Source organism: Sus scrofa, chromosome 3, assembly GCF_000003025.6.
Source record: "Sus scrofa isolate TJ Tabasco breed Duroc chromosome 3, Sscrofa11.1, whole genome shotgun sequence".
Taxonomy (NCBI): domain Eukaryota; kingdom Metazoa; phylum Chordata; class Mammalia; order Artiodactyla; family Suidae; genus Sus; species Sus scrofa.
The window spans coordinates 106,330,495-106,347,947 of NC_010445.4; the positions used below are offsets into that span (position 1 = coordinate 106,330,495).

General features: G+C 39.6%; 1 protein-coding gene across 1 annotated transcript in view; it reads right to left on the reverse strand.

Annotated features, from left to right (window-relative positions):
- LTBP1 (latent transforming growth factor beta binding protein 1) overlaps positions 1-17,453 on the reverse strand; it is a 423,791-nt gene that overhangs the window by 29,747 nt on the left and 376,591 nt on the right. The window contains 5 exon segments of the mRNA XM_021087653.1: positions 1,269-1,439; positions 2,415-2,555; positions 3,234-3,362; positions 5,404-5,490; positions 6,188-6,364. Coding sequence (XP_020943312.1) covers positions 1,269-1,439; positions 2,415-2,555; positions 3,234-3,362; positions 5,404-5,490; positions 6,188-6,364 — 705 coding nt within the window.

Consider the following 17,453-nt stretch of genomic DNA (forward strand, 5'->3'; position numbering starts at 1 on the left):
TCCTGAGTGAAGTAAGTCAAAAAGAGAAAAGACAAATACCATATGATATCACTTATATCTGGAATATAATATACAGCACAAAGGAACCCTTCCACAGAAAAGAAAATCATAGACTTGGAGGACAGACTTGTGGTTGCCAAGGGGGAGGGGGAGGGACTGGGAGGGACTTGGAGCTTTGGGTGCAGAATGTTGCCTTTGGGATGGATTAGCAATGGAATCCTGCTGTGTAGCACTGGGAACTCTGTCTAGTCACTTATGATGGAACATGTAATGTCATAAAAAGGAATGTAAAAGTGTAACTGGGTCACCATGCTGTACAGTAGAAAAAAATATACACATAAATAAAAGATTAAAAAAAGAGCTTGAACATTGCCTTCTAACTAACTAAAAATTAATGCATGTCCTCTTTCCAAGCAATGCTTCCCCTCTTGGCCATTCTGAGAATGTGTGCATGATAAACGTCTTCACTTTATACCCAGAGTATTTTCCTAGCTTTAATGAATCGAGTCTACAGTCAAAGACAAAATGCTACACCAAACATTTCCAAGGGCTTTCTTTAATAGGCAGTGGAGTAGCTGCAATGTTAAAAAGAGAAATAAGCAAGCCGCACAGATCCCAACAGTCACCAAGTAGCCCAGCCCGGGAGCCCGAAGTCAGCATGTTCCAGTCTGCCAACACCAGGAAACTGAGAACTTAGTTGATCCCATTTTTTCCATTTGACCAAAGATTTAACCCCATGTCTAAAACTTGAAAGTCAAGATTTGCTCAACTACATTTCACTTACTTTCTCTTCTCTTCCTCTAATAACCTCTGTGACCTGTCTCACAAAGAGATCGACAAAAGACAAAAAAAAAAAAAAAAGAAAACTTAGACTTTGACCTATGGAGATTGTAGTCCCTAATACTTCTTGCTCTGAGTAGAAACTGCTAGAAATAAGGACTGTAGGAAGAAAGGAAGTTTCAGGAACCATAAATCCAAAAGACCCGTGCCACCAACTGCTAAGGTGCATTAGATTTCTTTGGGTCATTTATCACTCTTTAGGGAAAATGGAATGAGGGTTTCAAAAATTGACAAGGTCTGGAGTGGAGGTATAAACCAGGAGCCAGATGTTTCTACAATCCTGCTCCTCGGCTCCCTATACACACACCCATGAAAGTAAGATGTCAGGCGCGAAGGTGAAGACAGAAGTAGAATCGTCAGGCTCCAAAGGAGGTGAGAGGAATCTGTTTCCAAAGGCCTCCAGCAGAAGGAATTGGACAAGGGCTCACCTGAATCTTTCATGGGGCAGAGGGCGCACTGCATACCCCAGGCCTCTCCATATAGACAGCAGCACTCAGTGTATGTCGTCTGCTTGCCAACAAGAGGCCGGCTACACACATACTCATCACTCAGATGTTCCCAGCACAGATCTTGGTAGACGTCGGTTTCTTCGATTTGTTCTGAAAGGGAAGACACGGTTCCATGACAATTGCACTGTTATTCCTATTTCATAAACACTGTGGTGGAAGCCAGCGAGTCTCAAAGTTTCCATCCCTATTTCTAAGAGTGACTTCCAAGTAAAAGTCTGAAGCTGGCCTGGTCGTTCCATGGACCAAACCTCCGTCATCTCCAACTGGGTGTTGTTCCCTCAGCTGAAATTCAACCTGCCCATCATGTTCCAATTAAATTCTTCCCTCTATCACTTCCATCACGACATAAAACCCTCTGCTATCTTGCCTGTACTTCATCATCCTGACGGACTTCTTATTTTTCTGATTTTGTTTTTCAGCTTTACTCCTCTGTCAAATCCTATCATTTCGTTCTACGTGACATTTTTCTAGAGTCATCCTTTTTTTACCCATTTCCTCTGCCAAAGCCCTGAACCGGCGGGTCATTAATTCTAACCTTTTACCTCTCAACTGATTTCAACCAAAGCAGTCTCCTGAATGTGCTGATACATTGATCAATTAAGCCAATTATCAGTGGCACATCCCATTCTTGGGGATGAACAGAGATTCCGACCCATGGACTTTGGAGGTCTCCACCCACTTCAAGGAACTCCCTCCTCTGTTCTGCCCAGCCTCATCTTTGTTCTTCAGTCCAGTCAAGCAAACCTAATTATTTCTCCTTGAAGTTACATATTCCTCAATTGCTTTTGAGGGTTAAGTGTGATCAACCCTCAGGCATAGAGTAGCTCTGCCATCTGCTCAGCTGCTCTGTACTCTGTTGTCCATTAAATCAGTATGTGCAGGGCATTAAATCTCCTACATACTGAAGATATGCATCTTGTTCTTTCTTTTAGCATCTCATTTTAATTATTTCAAAATACCCAAGGAATCAAGTTTTTCTCTTTTCCAAGAGCTCACATTTAAGCCAAAAGGAAAGCCTTATGACATTTATTTGGACACAGACTTGCATCTCACATCCAAACATACCATGTGATTCGCTTGGTCGGATACATCTTTTTTCTGAAGCATCCAGGACCATTGGGTGGGTACAGAAACAGTTATAAGAGCCTTCTGTATTAACGCACTGGCCATCAACACAACTGCTGGGGTCTTGACACTCATCTATATCTTAAGAGAAAAAAATATAACGAAAATCAGCAATCAGTTGCACCTCATACACGTAACCCAACTTAATACACTTCTAAATTCAGCCCAGATTCCAGGGGCTGCCACATTTTAATTAGCTACACATCATCATCCAAAAGAGAACAGCTCTGACTATAAAAATGTTAAGTTGTATTGATTGGAAAAATAACATTGCCCTACAGCTGCTGACATTAAATAAGGAATGAAAACATTTAAGAACAGGATATGCTTAGAAATTTAAGATAAAATGCCTTTTAATGACAGTTTTAAAATTATTTCCTTTTTCTATGTTTTTCTGCCTAGTGTATATGGTTTTCTGCTTAAGGATTAAAGTCTAGGTCAGTATTTTAAAATGACTTTCAGTTGCATGGTATGAGTGATGAAACAGGAGGCTCCCCAGACCAAAAGAACACTTCAGTTATACCAGTGACCTGAATTATAATTCCACATTTAATATTAACTCTTTGAAATCTATTCAAATACGAGTATAAAGAGTTTTTATGTTCTTAAATATTGCTCAAGAAAAAAATCCATAAAACATTTATAGATCTGTTAAACATGTGATTTAGATTCAAAAAACGTTTCTATACATAGTATTACTTATTTTTTCCCATCTGTGTATTTTCACAGTACATCACACTGTATCCCCTTAAAACTTACCAAAGCATTGCAATTTGACAGGATCATAGTATGTCCCCTGCTTACAGTAGCATTCGTAACCAGGCTGAGTGTTCAAACAGAAGCCATTTTTGCAGATTTCTTGTCCAAAAAGTAAGCATTCATCTGCATCTATTGGGGGAAAAAAATGGAGAAATATAGGAGTTAGCTTTGGTCTTTCAGTTAAATAGAAGATCTAACCAATACTGGGCTTCAAGTGAGATATTATAATATTCATATTACAAAGAGTCTTAAAGACACAGGGATATAAAATTCTTAAACTTGGGACTAATTCACAGATATAGAAACATCATCAGGCTTCTCTGTTCAGGGAGTGATGCCCAAAAACATTATCAGCAAAAGTATGCTTATAAATACAGCTTCAGAGATTCTACCTTATATTTGATGGAACAGTCTATGCATTCCATAATGGTACCAACAATATTCTCTGACAAAAATACCCTTTAAGACATGTCTCTTTCTATAAATGTATATTTTGGCCCATTAATTAGTTGAGATGAACGAAACTCCCATGAACAGTCTGATGCAACTTGATCAAGTCTTCTTTCTTTCTTGATAATGAGCTAATGAAAGCACAGTTGCTAAGGACACTGATAGATCCATTCCTCCACAGAATTTAGAGAGCTTGTTGTCTACAAACCTCAGTTTACTCACTGGTAAATTGGAGAGAATAGGAATATCTACCTGATAGCACTGGAAGGATTAAATGAGGCAATCCATGCAAGGGACTCAGTATATGCTCAAATATAGACTCAGTATCTATTGCTTTTGTGGGATTATTATTAGCATCATTTCTAGCATTTTAAAGCTAGTGTCATCTAGTCCTCATTTAAAAAATTTGGAGACTCCATAGAGAAATTGCTCAAAGTTACACAGTTGGAAAATGGCAAGATCAAGCCCATAACACATGGCTCTTTGGTAAAGGCTTTTTTTGGTGGCAGCGGTGGCGGGGGGGGGGTGTCATGCCTGTTACATGTGGAAGTTCCTGGGCCACGGATGGAACATGTGCCATGGCTGTAACCAGAGCCACGGGAGTGACAATGCTGGATCTTTAACCCACGAAGCCATGAGGGAACTTTAATACATAGCTGTTTGGATCAGAATCTAATATTTTTCCAAATATTTATAGCACTGCTAAGATAGGGTGAGCAGCAATTTATTTTCATTTAAAAGGGGGGGATGACTTTATGGTGAAGTTGGGCTCAATTTCATAGTACAAGTGAGACTTACCTACATCTCTGAAAAATCATAGTATGTAGTACTTGTGAACATGAAAGCCATTAAACATACTGCCAACCAATCTTATTGTTTAATTGATCTAAATCATAGATGTACTTTAAAAACCCACATGATATTTCTTATCCAGCTGCTGCATTATACCATATTATTAAATGTAGATGGACAATAAAAATGTTTTTAGTCTGTTTTTCTAGCTACTTGGCAGTTTTTGATATTAAATTATCAAAAAAAATCACATTGTATAAGGTCATAATATGTCTATCATGGAAGTATTAAAAGTGAGTACTTAATGAGGAAATACTCATATATGGTTTAAATTTCACCAAAATAAAAATATTTTACATTTATTTTAGAATCATAGGCTGATAGCATAAATACCTAAAACACATCAACTTTTGCTTTCTTCTCTTCCATTCCTTATTATTAATCTGTAGCCATTAATGAAAGGTTCTAGCAAAGTAGGATGATTCCTAAAAAAGCAAAATCTCTGCTTTGCTGATGACCATTAAAGACTAACATGATATGTTCAAATTTATATTGGTCTTAACATATGATTTCTAATATACTTCTAGAATAAAAGAATAAATTTATTAAGTACAGAATTTTGTGTTGAGTACTTTTACCTGTGTTATCTCCTTTACTTCTAATGGCAACCTTTGAAACATTACTTCTAACTCAGAGATGGAAACTCAGAATCTTAGGGCCTCCTGTCACACAGCCTTCAGTGTTTTAACTCCCAAGCCATAGTTCTGCCCAGGGTCCACTGTGGCCTTCTTCCAATGGTAGAATTCAAGGATTTGTCATCAGTTTCCATGGCTGAAAAGAATTCTAATTCTGCCTAACCCAAGCCATGCTTTTACTTGAATGTCAAATATGCACACAAGATGCAAATTCATTTCTGTTTGATTCTGACCTTTATAGTTGTTGCTGTCGGCGTCGTAAGAGGATTCTCCAGTGGGGACAAAACCTTTCCCTCTAGGACACATTTCAGTGAATTCAGCTGATTTCAGGAAAGACAAGGTGAAAAAAGTTACAAAAAATCCCTCAACTTCTTCCATGAGTATGTTTTAAGTTCAGTCTTGCTTTCTCAGACACAGTACCTTTAAGGCAAATCATGCCATTTAATTCAGGCAAATAAATTCAGCATGATCTCAAAATTTATAGATTAGGTGCAAACAAATCTCATCACTTAGTAAGTTTACTTAAAAACTTAAAAAATCTGTCCTGGTTCACCCATATATTATTTAACTTATTATGGGTGCTGTGGGATGTTAGATGACTTCTTTCTCCATTACTGTGGCCCCTAGTGTTTTAAAATTTTAATAGGAATCCATTAAGCAAAATTTTAACTACTCAAGCTTTAATGAGGAATAATGCTGTGCCACTGTCAGCAAAAATGTTGGTTTTGACTTAAAAATGGAATAAAACTGAATTTCTTTCTGCCAAAATACCGCATGGAAAGTCGCTGTAACAGCCTATTCTGTGTTAGAAGGAAGTTTAAGAAATTATACTGAGGTGGGATAAGGGTGTGGTTCTAGCCCTGAATGAAAACCACTCTAAGATAATCTCATCTCAATGTGACCACAGCGGGTACCAGTAGATGTTACTACCATTTCAAGACTTCAGTGACCAAAATGAGAACATTCCAAAGTCCATGAACACCACATGGCAGATACAAAGGTGAAGATACCACTTACCAGTCCCCAAGACTGGGCAGGGGAAAATCTCACAGTTATCTCCCCACCCAGCACCAGAGGTGCAACAGCATTCTTGCTTGGTGACATTGGGGGCCAGCACATTGTCACAAAGACTGGCGTCGTTTAGATTATAGTAGCACTCTTTCTTTTCTTCTCTGGGTTGGTCTACTTCTAAATCTAAAGAGGGTGGAGAAAGTGAAAAAAGTGTGGACAGGATACATCAGATCTACCTGTATGACAACAGAGTTGCAAACACAATGGTAAAAAGACTGACGGGATGTGCCCACAGCACTTCATTTACAGAAAGCTGCTTTCCACTTCGTGTCAGATTCCTCCACTTCAAGATAAAAATGCACTTGAATCCTGAATTTTGATGGATTTCTAACACACCCTAAGAGTGTCAATCTGTCAAAATCATTTCCCGCTACGTTAACCCATTACTTTATTCTTGTAAATCTGGCTGTGAGTAGAGTTTCCATATCTGCTTTTGTGCCAAACATAGGGCTATTCTGTGTTGTACTATAACACCTACTTAAATCCATGAAAAATTTCCCCAGCACTGGACCAGAAATGTGGGGCCACACATAATATTTAACCCTTACATGGTTATTGAGTCAACCATGCCCCTCGATCTTTTCTGAACAGTACAAAGCAAAAGAAGATAACCAAAAACAAATAAAAAATAAAAAACACCACAGTAACCTGGGTCTATAAAATAACCTCTCATTACTGGAAATCTAAGTGCTTAAATTGCTGCAAATACATGACTTTGAATGAAATAATAAGAGCCATCTGAGCCTTGGGATAGAATTTCCAGGCTGGGCTTTAGTCCCAGCTTAAGTGTGTCCTAAAGAACATATATTCTAACAGAGTTTGTTTAATCCTCTGTGATAAAAGAAAAGGTGATTTGATAGAACACAAATGACAGGCACACCACCTACTTCCAGATAATACTAAAAACAATGTAGTCCCAACAGATTTGACGTCTATCAGCAAGTTTGTGTTTTTAAAAAGTGATAAAAATAACCTCTTCCCTACTAAATGCTATAGAGATTCAGTTAGAATTTATTAAGTTTTAATTTTACACTGACTACGGCCATCACAATTATTTAGATTAGTGCTAATGAAATATTTTCATTAGAACTATGATTTACAGATTCTTAACCCAAAGAAACTATAGGGACCAGGGGAAAACACTTGCCAATGAGGATAAGACTTTAATGTCAACACCTACCTTTTCAAAAAAGTTGGTAGATAATTATACTGTTTGGAAAGTTGAGCAAGTTATTTTCCTAATAGTTTCCCATATATTTATTTTGGCAGGGTCAAAGCGACTGTGGAAACCTGATTAACATATCATATAACAAAGGTGTTCTTAAAATGCGAGTGCATAAAACTGTATCCGAAGATCTACTGCCCTTTCTTTCCTCTTATGGTAGCAAAAACAAACAAAGCAGCACACAAAGCTTTGACACAGATACTACTCTCAGAATGCAGAATATCAATGAGGATGAAAGGATCCCTCTCACACTTGATTCTGGAGAATTCTCAGATTATCCTCTGTTTGACAGAATTCAGCTTGGACTCTAACTTAATAGCTGATGACAAATTCAAACCTAGAATAAGCGTCCAGGAAAAAACTGAAATGCTGATTCCTATGCAATTTATGAAGCGGTTTTAAATCAATTCCTTGTGTGTGAAATTGGAAAAAACCTACCACATCCCTCATCTCCAGAAGCTTTTCAAGTGTGCAAAGGACAGACAAGTGTTTTGCCCACTGTAAATGAACAGACCACCGCCATCACCAGCTCATTCTCATACACAGAGAATCCACTGGGGAAAACGAAGGGTATTTAAAAAAAATTTTCACTATAGTTGATTTACAATGTTCTGTCAATTTCTGCTGTACAGTAAAGTAACCCAGTTATACATTCATACATATATATATATATTCTTTAAAAAAAAGCATTTTAAGTCAACATTAAATCAATCATGTACCCTGTGAAAATTTTTATAAGCTTTCTTCCAATATTTGTGAATAAAGTGAAAACCTATTACTGTGACAAATTCCACTCATTTTATTCAGTTGGCCTAAAAACGCAGCGAGTTATTCATGAATGCATAGAGAGAGATTAATCAAGTCAGCTACACCGCTAGAGTTTTTGTCAATCAAGTTAACGGTCTATGTGAAAAGAGGGCTTGATCATTTTTTTCATGTGTACAAAGTTGTAGGCACGTCATGGTTTTTATTATGAAATGGAATACTATACAGCAACACCTCAATGGAGGCTGCTGCATTCATGATAATTAGAGACCACAGGCTTCTTTCTGGATCAAAAACTTCAAATACATCTAAATACTATTTCTACTGTGTTTTTTACACTCACGGAAATAAAATAAATTTTTTTTTCCTCCCATTTTCTTTGGAAGGAAACTCACAGATGAATGCACAAGGGAAATAATCAATACACTGTATTATTCGGGTTTTACATTGGTAGTTGTAAGTTTTGCTCTTATTTTCTTTCCAAGCAGATTGAAAGCTCAGTGTTTACACAGCTGACATTGAGGGTTAGGCCCTCATCTGTGTTTGGAAAAAGATGCAAATTCTTTTTGAAAAACTGGTCCACAAAAGTCATCCTGTGAAAAGCTACAATGTCCCTATCTTCCTAACCTTTAAATAATTAACTTCCTAGAGCATTTTTCCACTGGGGGAACAGTCTGATCAGTAAATACATGTGATGTGATCTCTTTTAAAAAAAATAAAAAACCAAAAACATTTCTATGAGTTTAGGTCACTGCTGCCAGGGGAGGAATGTTTCTATCAGAACATAATTTTAAAAGATCAAATCAAAATTTACAGAAGGCGCCAGGCTCGAAAAAGAATGAATTCTATTTTTCTTAAGGATTTTATTAAGGCTAGCCATACTTCATATCTCATGCCATAGACTTCTAAGAAATACGTTACTTCTCCTCCAGTATTTTCAGATTTGATTTTTTTTCAATTTATATTAAGAAGTTGGCTTAACATCTGTGTGTAAAAAGCCATGTATATATTTTAATCCTAGGGATATGGCTGGTGATAAGAAAGGAGTTTTTGAAGAAACTTTCACAGATGCTTTTTCATGTGATGCATAAAGCAACTCCATGAGACAAATGGTGCAAGTGACACGGCACCCTCACCTCCTGGAGAAGAGCATTTAGGTTGGGTCCAGCGTACCATGCCTAATAATTTCCCCAAACCTCTCCTCAAGGGCTCAGCTTCTTAGCATCTCAGGGAGCATGAGTTTGTCTCGCTTTTCTTTTCTTCTTTTTTTTTCCTCTTTACGACAAATAGGGAAGAGGCAGCAGTTAATCCCTCCTGGTGGAGAGTTCAGAAAAAGGGTGGCATGTGGTCTGATTGTGTTTCCTTGCTCTGAATAGGAAGGAGCAGGCTTAAAGAGTAGGTACTACTGGTGAAGCACCTTTCTAGAAACTTCTCTCTGGCTTCGTCAGAAAGAAGGGGTTGTGCGTGTCCACTTACAGGATTGTTTCCTGCTTTAGCCTTTCCCCAAATATGTCTAATCTTATGTTTGCTGTTGGGGTGAGGCGATCTGGAACACTGCTTTGGTTAAAGCAGACACGAACATTCTCCTTGGCCTTTGACTTGACTTTGACTTTCATCTGCAGTGTGTTCTGAAGGCCTTTATGCACCAACCCCCTCCACATCCTTCTGAGATGGGATGAGGACAGTGATCAAAGAGTCACATCTCGAATACGTGTTAGTAAACCATGCCCCCAAATGAAACACCTCCCCTAGTCCTGAAAAAGACATCAATTTGTAAAACTGTAACTGTGGTACTCTCCAGTAAATAACTTTCAACAGAATTATTCAGGAAGCTTTAATCTCTTTATTTTTAAAATCACCACAGGCACTAATGTTTAATACCAACTCATGTTTTATGAGAAAAAGAATTCTAGTGTAATATTCTAAAGAGAGTAAAAGAGAACTTGCAAATTCGTTTTCTCATTCAAAGACTTGGAAGATGAGAAGTGTGGGAGAAGTGAAATATAGAAGAAAGTCATTGCTGAGTTTCAGAAAACAAGCCCTGACAATAGGAATGGACTGGATAGGAAGGCATGCAAATTAAAAGGAAGACTATAGAAAAGTTGTAACTTCAGGTAGTAAGAGATGTAAAAGCAGACAAAATAAAGGTTAGAAAGTAAAGTATAAGAGCGAAAAAACTTTCAAAGCAGATTCTTCCAGACAATTTCCCTCTTTAAAGATGTCAGTCAGGTGGGGAGTCAAGGCCATGACAATGCACAGAAAGCAGGTGCCGGGCACATAACCAACACTGAGGGTGGAGGTGAGAACAAGGCTATCCTGGAAGGCTGCCTGGAGGAGCTGACATTTTGAGTCAAAGTTGTTTTTTGTTCTTTATTTTTATTTTTTATTTCTTTGTTTTTTGTTTTTTTTTTTTTTTTTTTGGCTGCACTTGAGTGTGGAATTCCCTGGGCCAGGCATTGAACCCACACTACAATGGCCACCTGAGCCACTGCAGTGGCAATGGCCAGGTCTTTAACCCACTGAGCCACACAAGAACTCCTGAGTTAAGTTCTTAAAACATGATAAAAAATTGTCCAGAAACTAGGTCTGTGTAGGTAGAGTGGGTGAAGGGAGGGGTGGTTTGCAGGAGTCACAGAACTGACTTTGAGAGGATGAGACAAAGGGAAGGGAGGCAGGAACATGTGAACAAGGGACTGGCCTGTTTGTGACTTAGGTGCTGGGGCTGAGGACACTGCCAGTCTCTGCTGGAAGTAAGTCACCTCAGGGCCTTGCCAGGTACAATGGAGGGTTTTCTGCTTTTACTTTTTCTGGTGAAGTCAGAAGATACTGGGAGGAGTGAGCCTTGGAGAGGAACAGGCAGGGGAGAGGGTCAGGAGAAGAGAAAAGTCTGATTTATGGAGATACCACTTCAAACTGGAGAAGTCAGGAGAAAAGCAGGCAGATCTGAGTGAAAGAAGAGACTCCTGAAAGCAGAATAAAGCATCACGGAGAAAGGAAAACGGGAGACGCACACTGGGACGAGGTGGAACAGATGGAGAAGAGCTTGGACGGAGGGAAAGGAAGGGCCATGGCACGAGCCGCTCACAAGCCCGGCATGTGTGCGTCGCCCATCAGGGCCTGTGAGAATGACCTTGAGAATAAAGCCACACCTGCAGTGACATGTCCCACGACTGGAAATGATTAAAAGGAATTGTGCAAACCATTCCCTTCCCCAGGCCTCTTCGGTAGCAAATTCTAGGATCCAAAATGCGTTTCTCATCCAACAGTGTGGGTGTCTCTTGTATTAAGAAATAATGGCTTATATACATGTATGTGGCTTGTTCAGGCAGCGCATTCAAATACCAACACCTCGTTCTTAAAAACTCATTTTAGAAACTATAAACAGTGAGCAGAGAATTTCATGAACATGGAAACACGATTTGGTAGTAAACTCTTCTCACTATTGTCTTTGAAGGTGGGAAGAAATCGGACCCAATTTTTTAAAATAAGAAATGAGCATAGTTTTCCCCAGCCTTGCCCACATTTATGGTATAGCTCCTTTACAAACATACAATAAGACCTCAGGAGTTTTATGGCATTTACAATGTTTGCAGTCTAAATACTGTGGTTTCAACTGTCTTTAATTTTTTCCTACCTAAGATCTTTCTTTCCAATCAGAAATTATTTAAAAATTGTTTCCAATGTTAATTTATTTTACAGGTTAACTAAACACGTTAAAAAAAAAAAATCCCAATCTGCCAAGTCTAACAGTTGCAAGACATTATATGTGGTCTCTTGCCTTTAAAAAAATGTGTACATACACAAAAGCTGTAGAGCACCCCTCTAAGAAGAGAGAACAAGAACTGTCTGCTTCAAAGTCAGAACCATGAGGATGATTTGTACAATGTGTCCCCTGATGGTAGGAACTGCTCTTTTTCCTCTTCCTCTTGTAATTTAAGCAAAGGCCCATAGGGGTTCTGTCCCCTCTACCTAGAGGTGTGAATTGATCATTCCTCAATTAGGTGTGGTCCATTATATCTTTAATAAAATGAATATGCTTATTCTATAGAACTAGCTGGGAATGAGATGATGGGGTTATAAAAGGAACACATTCTTGAACTTGGAGAGGCTTTTTTTTTTTTTTTTTTTTTAAATGGCTGTGCCCCTGGCCTATGGAAGTTCCCAGGCCAGGGACAGAATACAAGCCAGAGCTGTGACCTACTGTGGCAACTCTGGATGCCTTAACTCACTGTGCCAGGCTGGGGACTGAGCCCAGCCTCTGCAGCAACCTGAGCTGCTATATTTAGATTCTTAACCCACTGTACCACAGTGGGAACTCCCAGACAGGCCTTTTATTCAATAGGTACTGCGTGTCTGCCATAGGCTGAGCATTGTGCTAAGCAGTGAGCTGGGTTACAGGCAATGCAAAGAGGAATGACATGGCATAGAGGGTCCTGTTACCTTGCTAATGGATGAGGACTTCATGCTGTCGACAGGGGTAAGCAGCTGAAAGCTTTAAGGGTTTGAAACCAGATAGATGTTTTGAAAATGTGAACAAGCAGCAGTGTAGAACAGGAGGTGATGGGAGAGGCAGGAAGAGAAGTCAGGAGGCTGCTGCCAAAGTCCAGGTAAGAGATGCTGGAGGTAGGGCCTGGGGTGGTGGTGACAAGAGAACAGAGAGAGATTTGAAGGATACTGTGGGGGGTATAGAGTTGGCAGCACGTTCTGATGACTTGGATGGGCAATTTATGTATGACTCCAGGGTTTCCAGTATGGATGCTTGGCAATTGATGAGTGTACACAGGAAGAGAAACAAGTGGGAAAGAGAATGGTAACTAATTTGGTTTTGATCATTTAAGGCAGAGATGCTTTCAAGACACCTTGGGGAAAAGGTCCAGTAATAACAGCAGGAAATAGGAGTGTGGCACGCAGGACAGAGGTGGAGACAAGGATATTTATTTGGCCACCCACACAAGGCAAGTAATAACTGACTCGGAGATGAGAATAAATATCCCAGGAAAAGAACACAGAGTTAAAAGAGGGCTAGACATGCACCTCTCTGGGACATTACTATTTAAGGGATGGTGACAGAAAAAGGGCCTAGAATGAGACAGAAAATGACCCGTGCAAGAGGCAATAGGAATACAAGGAAGAGTAAGGTCCTGAAATCAAAGAGAATACATGGAGGGGAGATGAGAAACCACTTTTGATTGTTGCAGAAGATGGAGTCTGCAACGAGGCTGATGGCTTGAGCAGACAGATGCTAAATGATAATCCCAGAAGGAGTTTCATCCAGATGAAGGGTCTGAGGGCCTCATCTCAGTGCACTGAGGATCAACTGGGAGACAGTTCAGTGAAGGTAGGGATGTCCCTTCAAAGAATTTGGAGGTTGGAGTTCCCACTGTGGCTCAGTGGTTAACGAATCCGACTAGGAACCATGAGGTTGCGGGTTCGATTCCTGGCCTTGCTCAGTGGGTTAAGGATCCGGCGTTGCCTTGAGCTGTGGTGTAGGTTGCAGACGCGGCTCGGATCCCATGTTGCTGTGGCTCTGGCATAGGCTGGCAGCTGCAGTTCCGATTCGACCCCTAGCCTGGGAATCTCCATATGCCTCGGGAGCGGCCCAAGAAATGGCTAAAAGACAAAAACAAACAAACAAACAAACAAAAAACAAAGAATTTGGAGGTTGATATGGTGACAGAGATTATCCCTGGATGGTGACATGGCAGGGGATTTTCTTTTTTGATTATTTTGTGTGTGTGCCAATTTTCTAAGATATGCATTATTTTAATAATGAGAACAAAGAAATAGAGTGAAAAGGAAACTAATTTTTGTAAGAATGTGTTGTCATGGGGTCCTCAGTCTGGGAAAGCCTTTGGAGTTGGGTTCCTGGGCCAATTCTGCCAAGCATCCGCTGCATGACCCAATGAATAATATTCAGAACTTCTCTCCGGGCTTCGGTTTCCTTAGCTGTAAATGAAGTTGCTGGGCTAGACAAACCCTGAGGTGGTTTCTAGACATAGAAGTCTAGGACCTAACTTGGGATGTGAGATGAGCTCTTCAAATATATTAGAGAACACTGATGTTTAAGGAAACCCTATCTTGAATTGTGCAAAGACCAGTTATTTTATAATACAAATAATCACTCCAATTTACACAATTTCTATATAAATGGTTGATAATGAAGAACAATTATTACACAATGCAAATAATAAGCCCAATTTATATGCTGTGTAATTTCTGATTTTTTTTTTTTTTTTTTTGTCGGGCCATACCCGTGGCACATGGAGGTTCCCAGGGAAGGGGTCTAATCAGAGCTGTAACCGCTAGCTCATGCCAGAGCCACAGCAATGCGGGATCCGAGCTGCGTCTGCGACCAACACCACAGCTCGAGACGACACCAGATCCTTAACCCACAGAGCGAGGCCAGAGATCTCGTTTATTTGCTTTCCTTAAAGTGAGACACATCGGCATTAATCATAAATATCTACCTCTGTGTTCTTTTCATTATACCTTCTGTTTTCAAAATGTAATTCAGTTCCTACCCTAAGTCTCCCCTGTGCACCAATCAAGACAGAGAACAGCAGTTTGTGGGTAAGGCTTGAAGCCTGCTGTTGCCAACTCTAAATATTTACCGCTTCCTTTGGAGTGCCCAAGGACATAAAGTTTTTACTGAGCAATTATCACAGGCACTGAGGAAATAAAAGCCTCAGGCTATATTTCATATCCATACCCTCTTACAGGTGATGAGTGGTCTGGTACGGACATTTTTTAGTTATTTCTGTTTCAGGTGCTTTGTGGCAACGTGCAGCAATGTAAATTAGTGGTCAAAGGCCCAGGCAGTGAAAACATTAGACCAGACCGAAAAAATTAGGTGGGAGCCAAGAAGTAGTTTAGAAATAAAAATCCTAAGATACTAACATTCAAAAGAACCTTCAGGGTCATCTGGGACAATGTCCTGCTGGCTAGGAGTCCTTCTGCCAGCCAGTGGGTAACCCACCTACTCTTGGACAGCTTTAGGTAAACACTCATGGCTTCATGAGATGGTTATGTGCTGACTATCGCTAGTTACTGCCAAGTTCTGCAAAATGATCTGAAATCTGCTTTCCTGAAATCCACTCCTTAGCCCCAGTTCTGCCCTCAATAAGATACCACTTCAGATAACCATGCTACTGCTCCTTGTTGGAATGGCTGTTGCCCTGGGCACATTTCATAGCTGAGTAAAAAATACAACAGCCTAGACAGCAAATCTATCTTTTTTTCCCTAATGACTTTTAAGGGGGGATGAGATCTAAGCTGTTAGTCTATCATGTATATTACGAAATTAGTTTGAAACTTGGTTAATAACTTTAATTAATTATTTATTTATTTAGTCTTTTTAGGGCTGCATCTGCGGCATATGGAGGTTCCCAGGCTAGGGACTGAATTGGAGCTGTAGCTGCCGGCTTACGCCATAGCCATGGCCACAGCCACAGCAGTGCAGAATCTGAACTGTGTCTGTGACCTAAATCATAGCTCATGGCAATGCCGGATGCTAAGCCCACTAAGCAAGGCCAGGGATTGAACCTGCGTCCTCATGGATACTTGTCAGGTTCGTTTTCACTAATCCATGACAGGAACTCCTTGGTTAACGACTTTAAATTAAATTCGGTACAAAACGTTTTGTGCTGTGTAACCAGCAGATTCTTTGGAGTAGAATACAAACTCTTTTAACCAGCCTCCACTTAACCAATTGTTGGATGAACTGATGTTCTCTTGTTCTCTGAAAAACATCCTGCCTATGCCCATGAGCAGGTGGAAGGCTCAGAGCCAGTAAGGTTTTTCTCAGGTGCATCTGTACGCTTTTGTTCTGCTGTATAGAGCAGTATCCCAATTGAGATTCAGCCAAGTTTATTATCAAACACTCTGTGCCAATGCAATGATTATTATAATTGCATAATTAAATGGTACATAAAACAGTAAGATATGAATGAGTAGAAGAGTTGTTTCTAGAATAAGATAAAGCGTTAAAGGACTAAGGCTGATTCAGCCAGAAAAAAGGTTATCAAACTAGGAGTGGATAAGACAACTGTAAAAAAGTGAGAAAACCCATGAAACCTAAAGTGACTTTCCACTTACTTAGCAAAGGCCTTTAAACTCTTTACTCCATTTAAAGTGAGTGGTGTAGGAGTTCCTGTCGTGGCTCAATGGTTAACAAAGGATCTGGTGTTGCTGTGACCTGTGCAGTAGGTCGCAGATGTGGCTCGGATCCTGCACTGCTGTGGCTCCAGCCAGCAGTTACAGCTCCGATTGGACCCCTAGCCTGGGAACCTCCATATGCCGCGGGTGCAGCCCTGGAAAAGACAAAAAGACCAAAATAAATAAATAAATAAATAAATCAGTAAATCAGTAAATAAATAAATAAAGTGAGTGGTATAGATAATGCATAATAGACGTGGTTTATGCAGGACAAAGTCATGCAGAACACAAATGGATTTTTGACTCAAAGACATTGGCTCTTTTTCAGAGATTGGAAAATAAATGCACATTACGTGCTTTAGGTTAAAACTTAAATATTTAAAAGATTATCTTTTTTTATGACTTCCAATTTTAGTCACCTTTTTGCAAACACATGACCAATGATGAAGTCAGGAAGTAGGCTCCTGATGTAGTTTATAGCTGATCTATCTCAAGATAGAGAACTGCTGAGATGAAGATGTTATCATAGACGGTCTTGAGACTCCGTATAATCAGTTCAAGTTAGCCAAGAACCATACAAATTGAGGTATGGTGGAAGTCAGTATTGCCAGGAATGATACAAATCAATAAATTTCACCAGTATGAAGGCAGATTATACTGACAGGGACCAATAAAAATAATTGATTGTGTACAATATTGGGCAGAAACCGGAGAACTATGAGGAAAAATATACAAGGAACTCAGAAGTCAAAGGATCAGACACAATGTTAGGAGGAAAGAGAAACTACGTATACATTGGCAGACAAGCTTTATGAAGCCGAGTATTCAAAATGATGTTCTCTGAAAAGCAGGAGAGTACTTAGTGAACTCTGACTGGAAGAACTTCTCAGAAAGAGCCATTCAATGAGAGAACAAGGAGATAAAGGGAACAAAAAGGCAGAGCACGTGTTAAGGACTTCATACAGGAAAACTTAAAAAATAGGAGATCAGGAACAAGGCTTACAAAAAGCAGTCACTGTAAAGTTTTAAGAAGTAGTTTAGTTAGCCAGTCCAGTTCCCCACAAATAG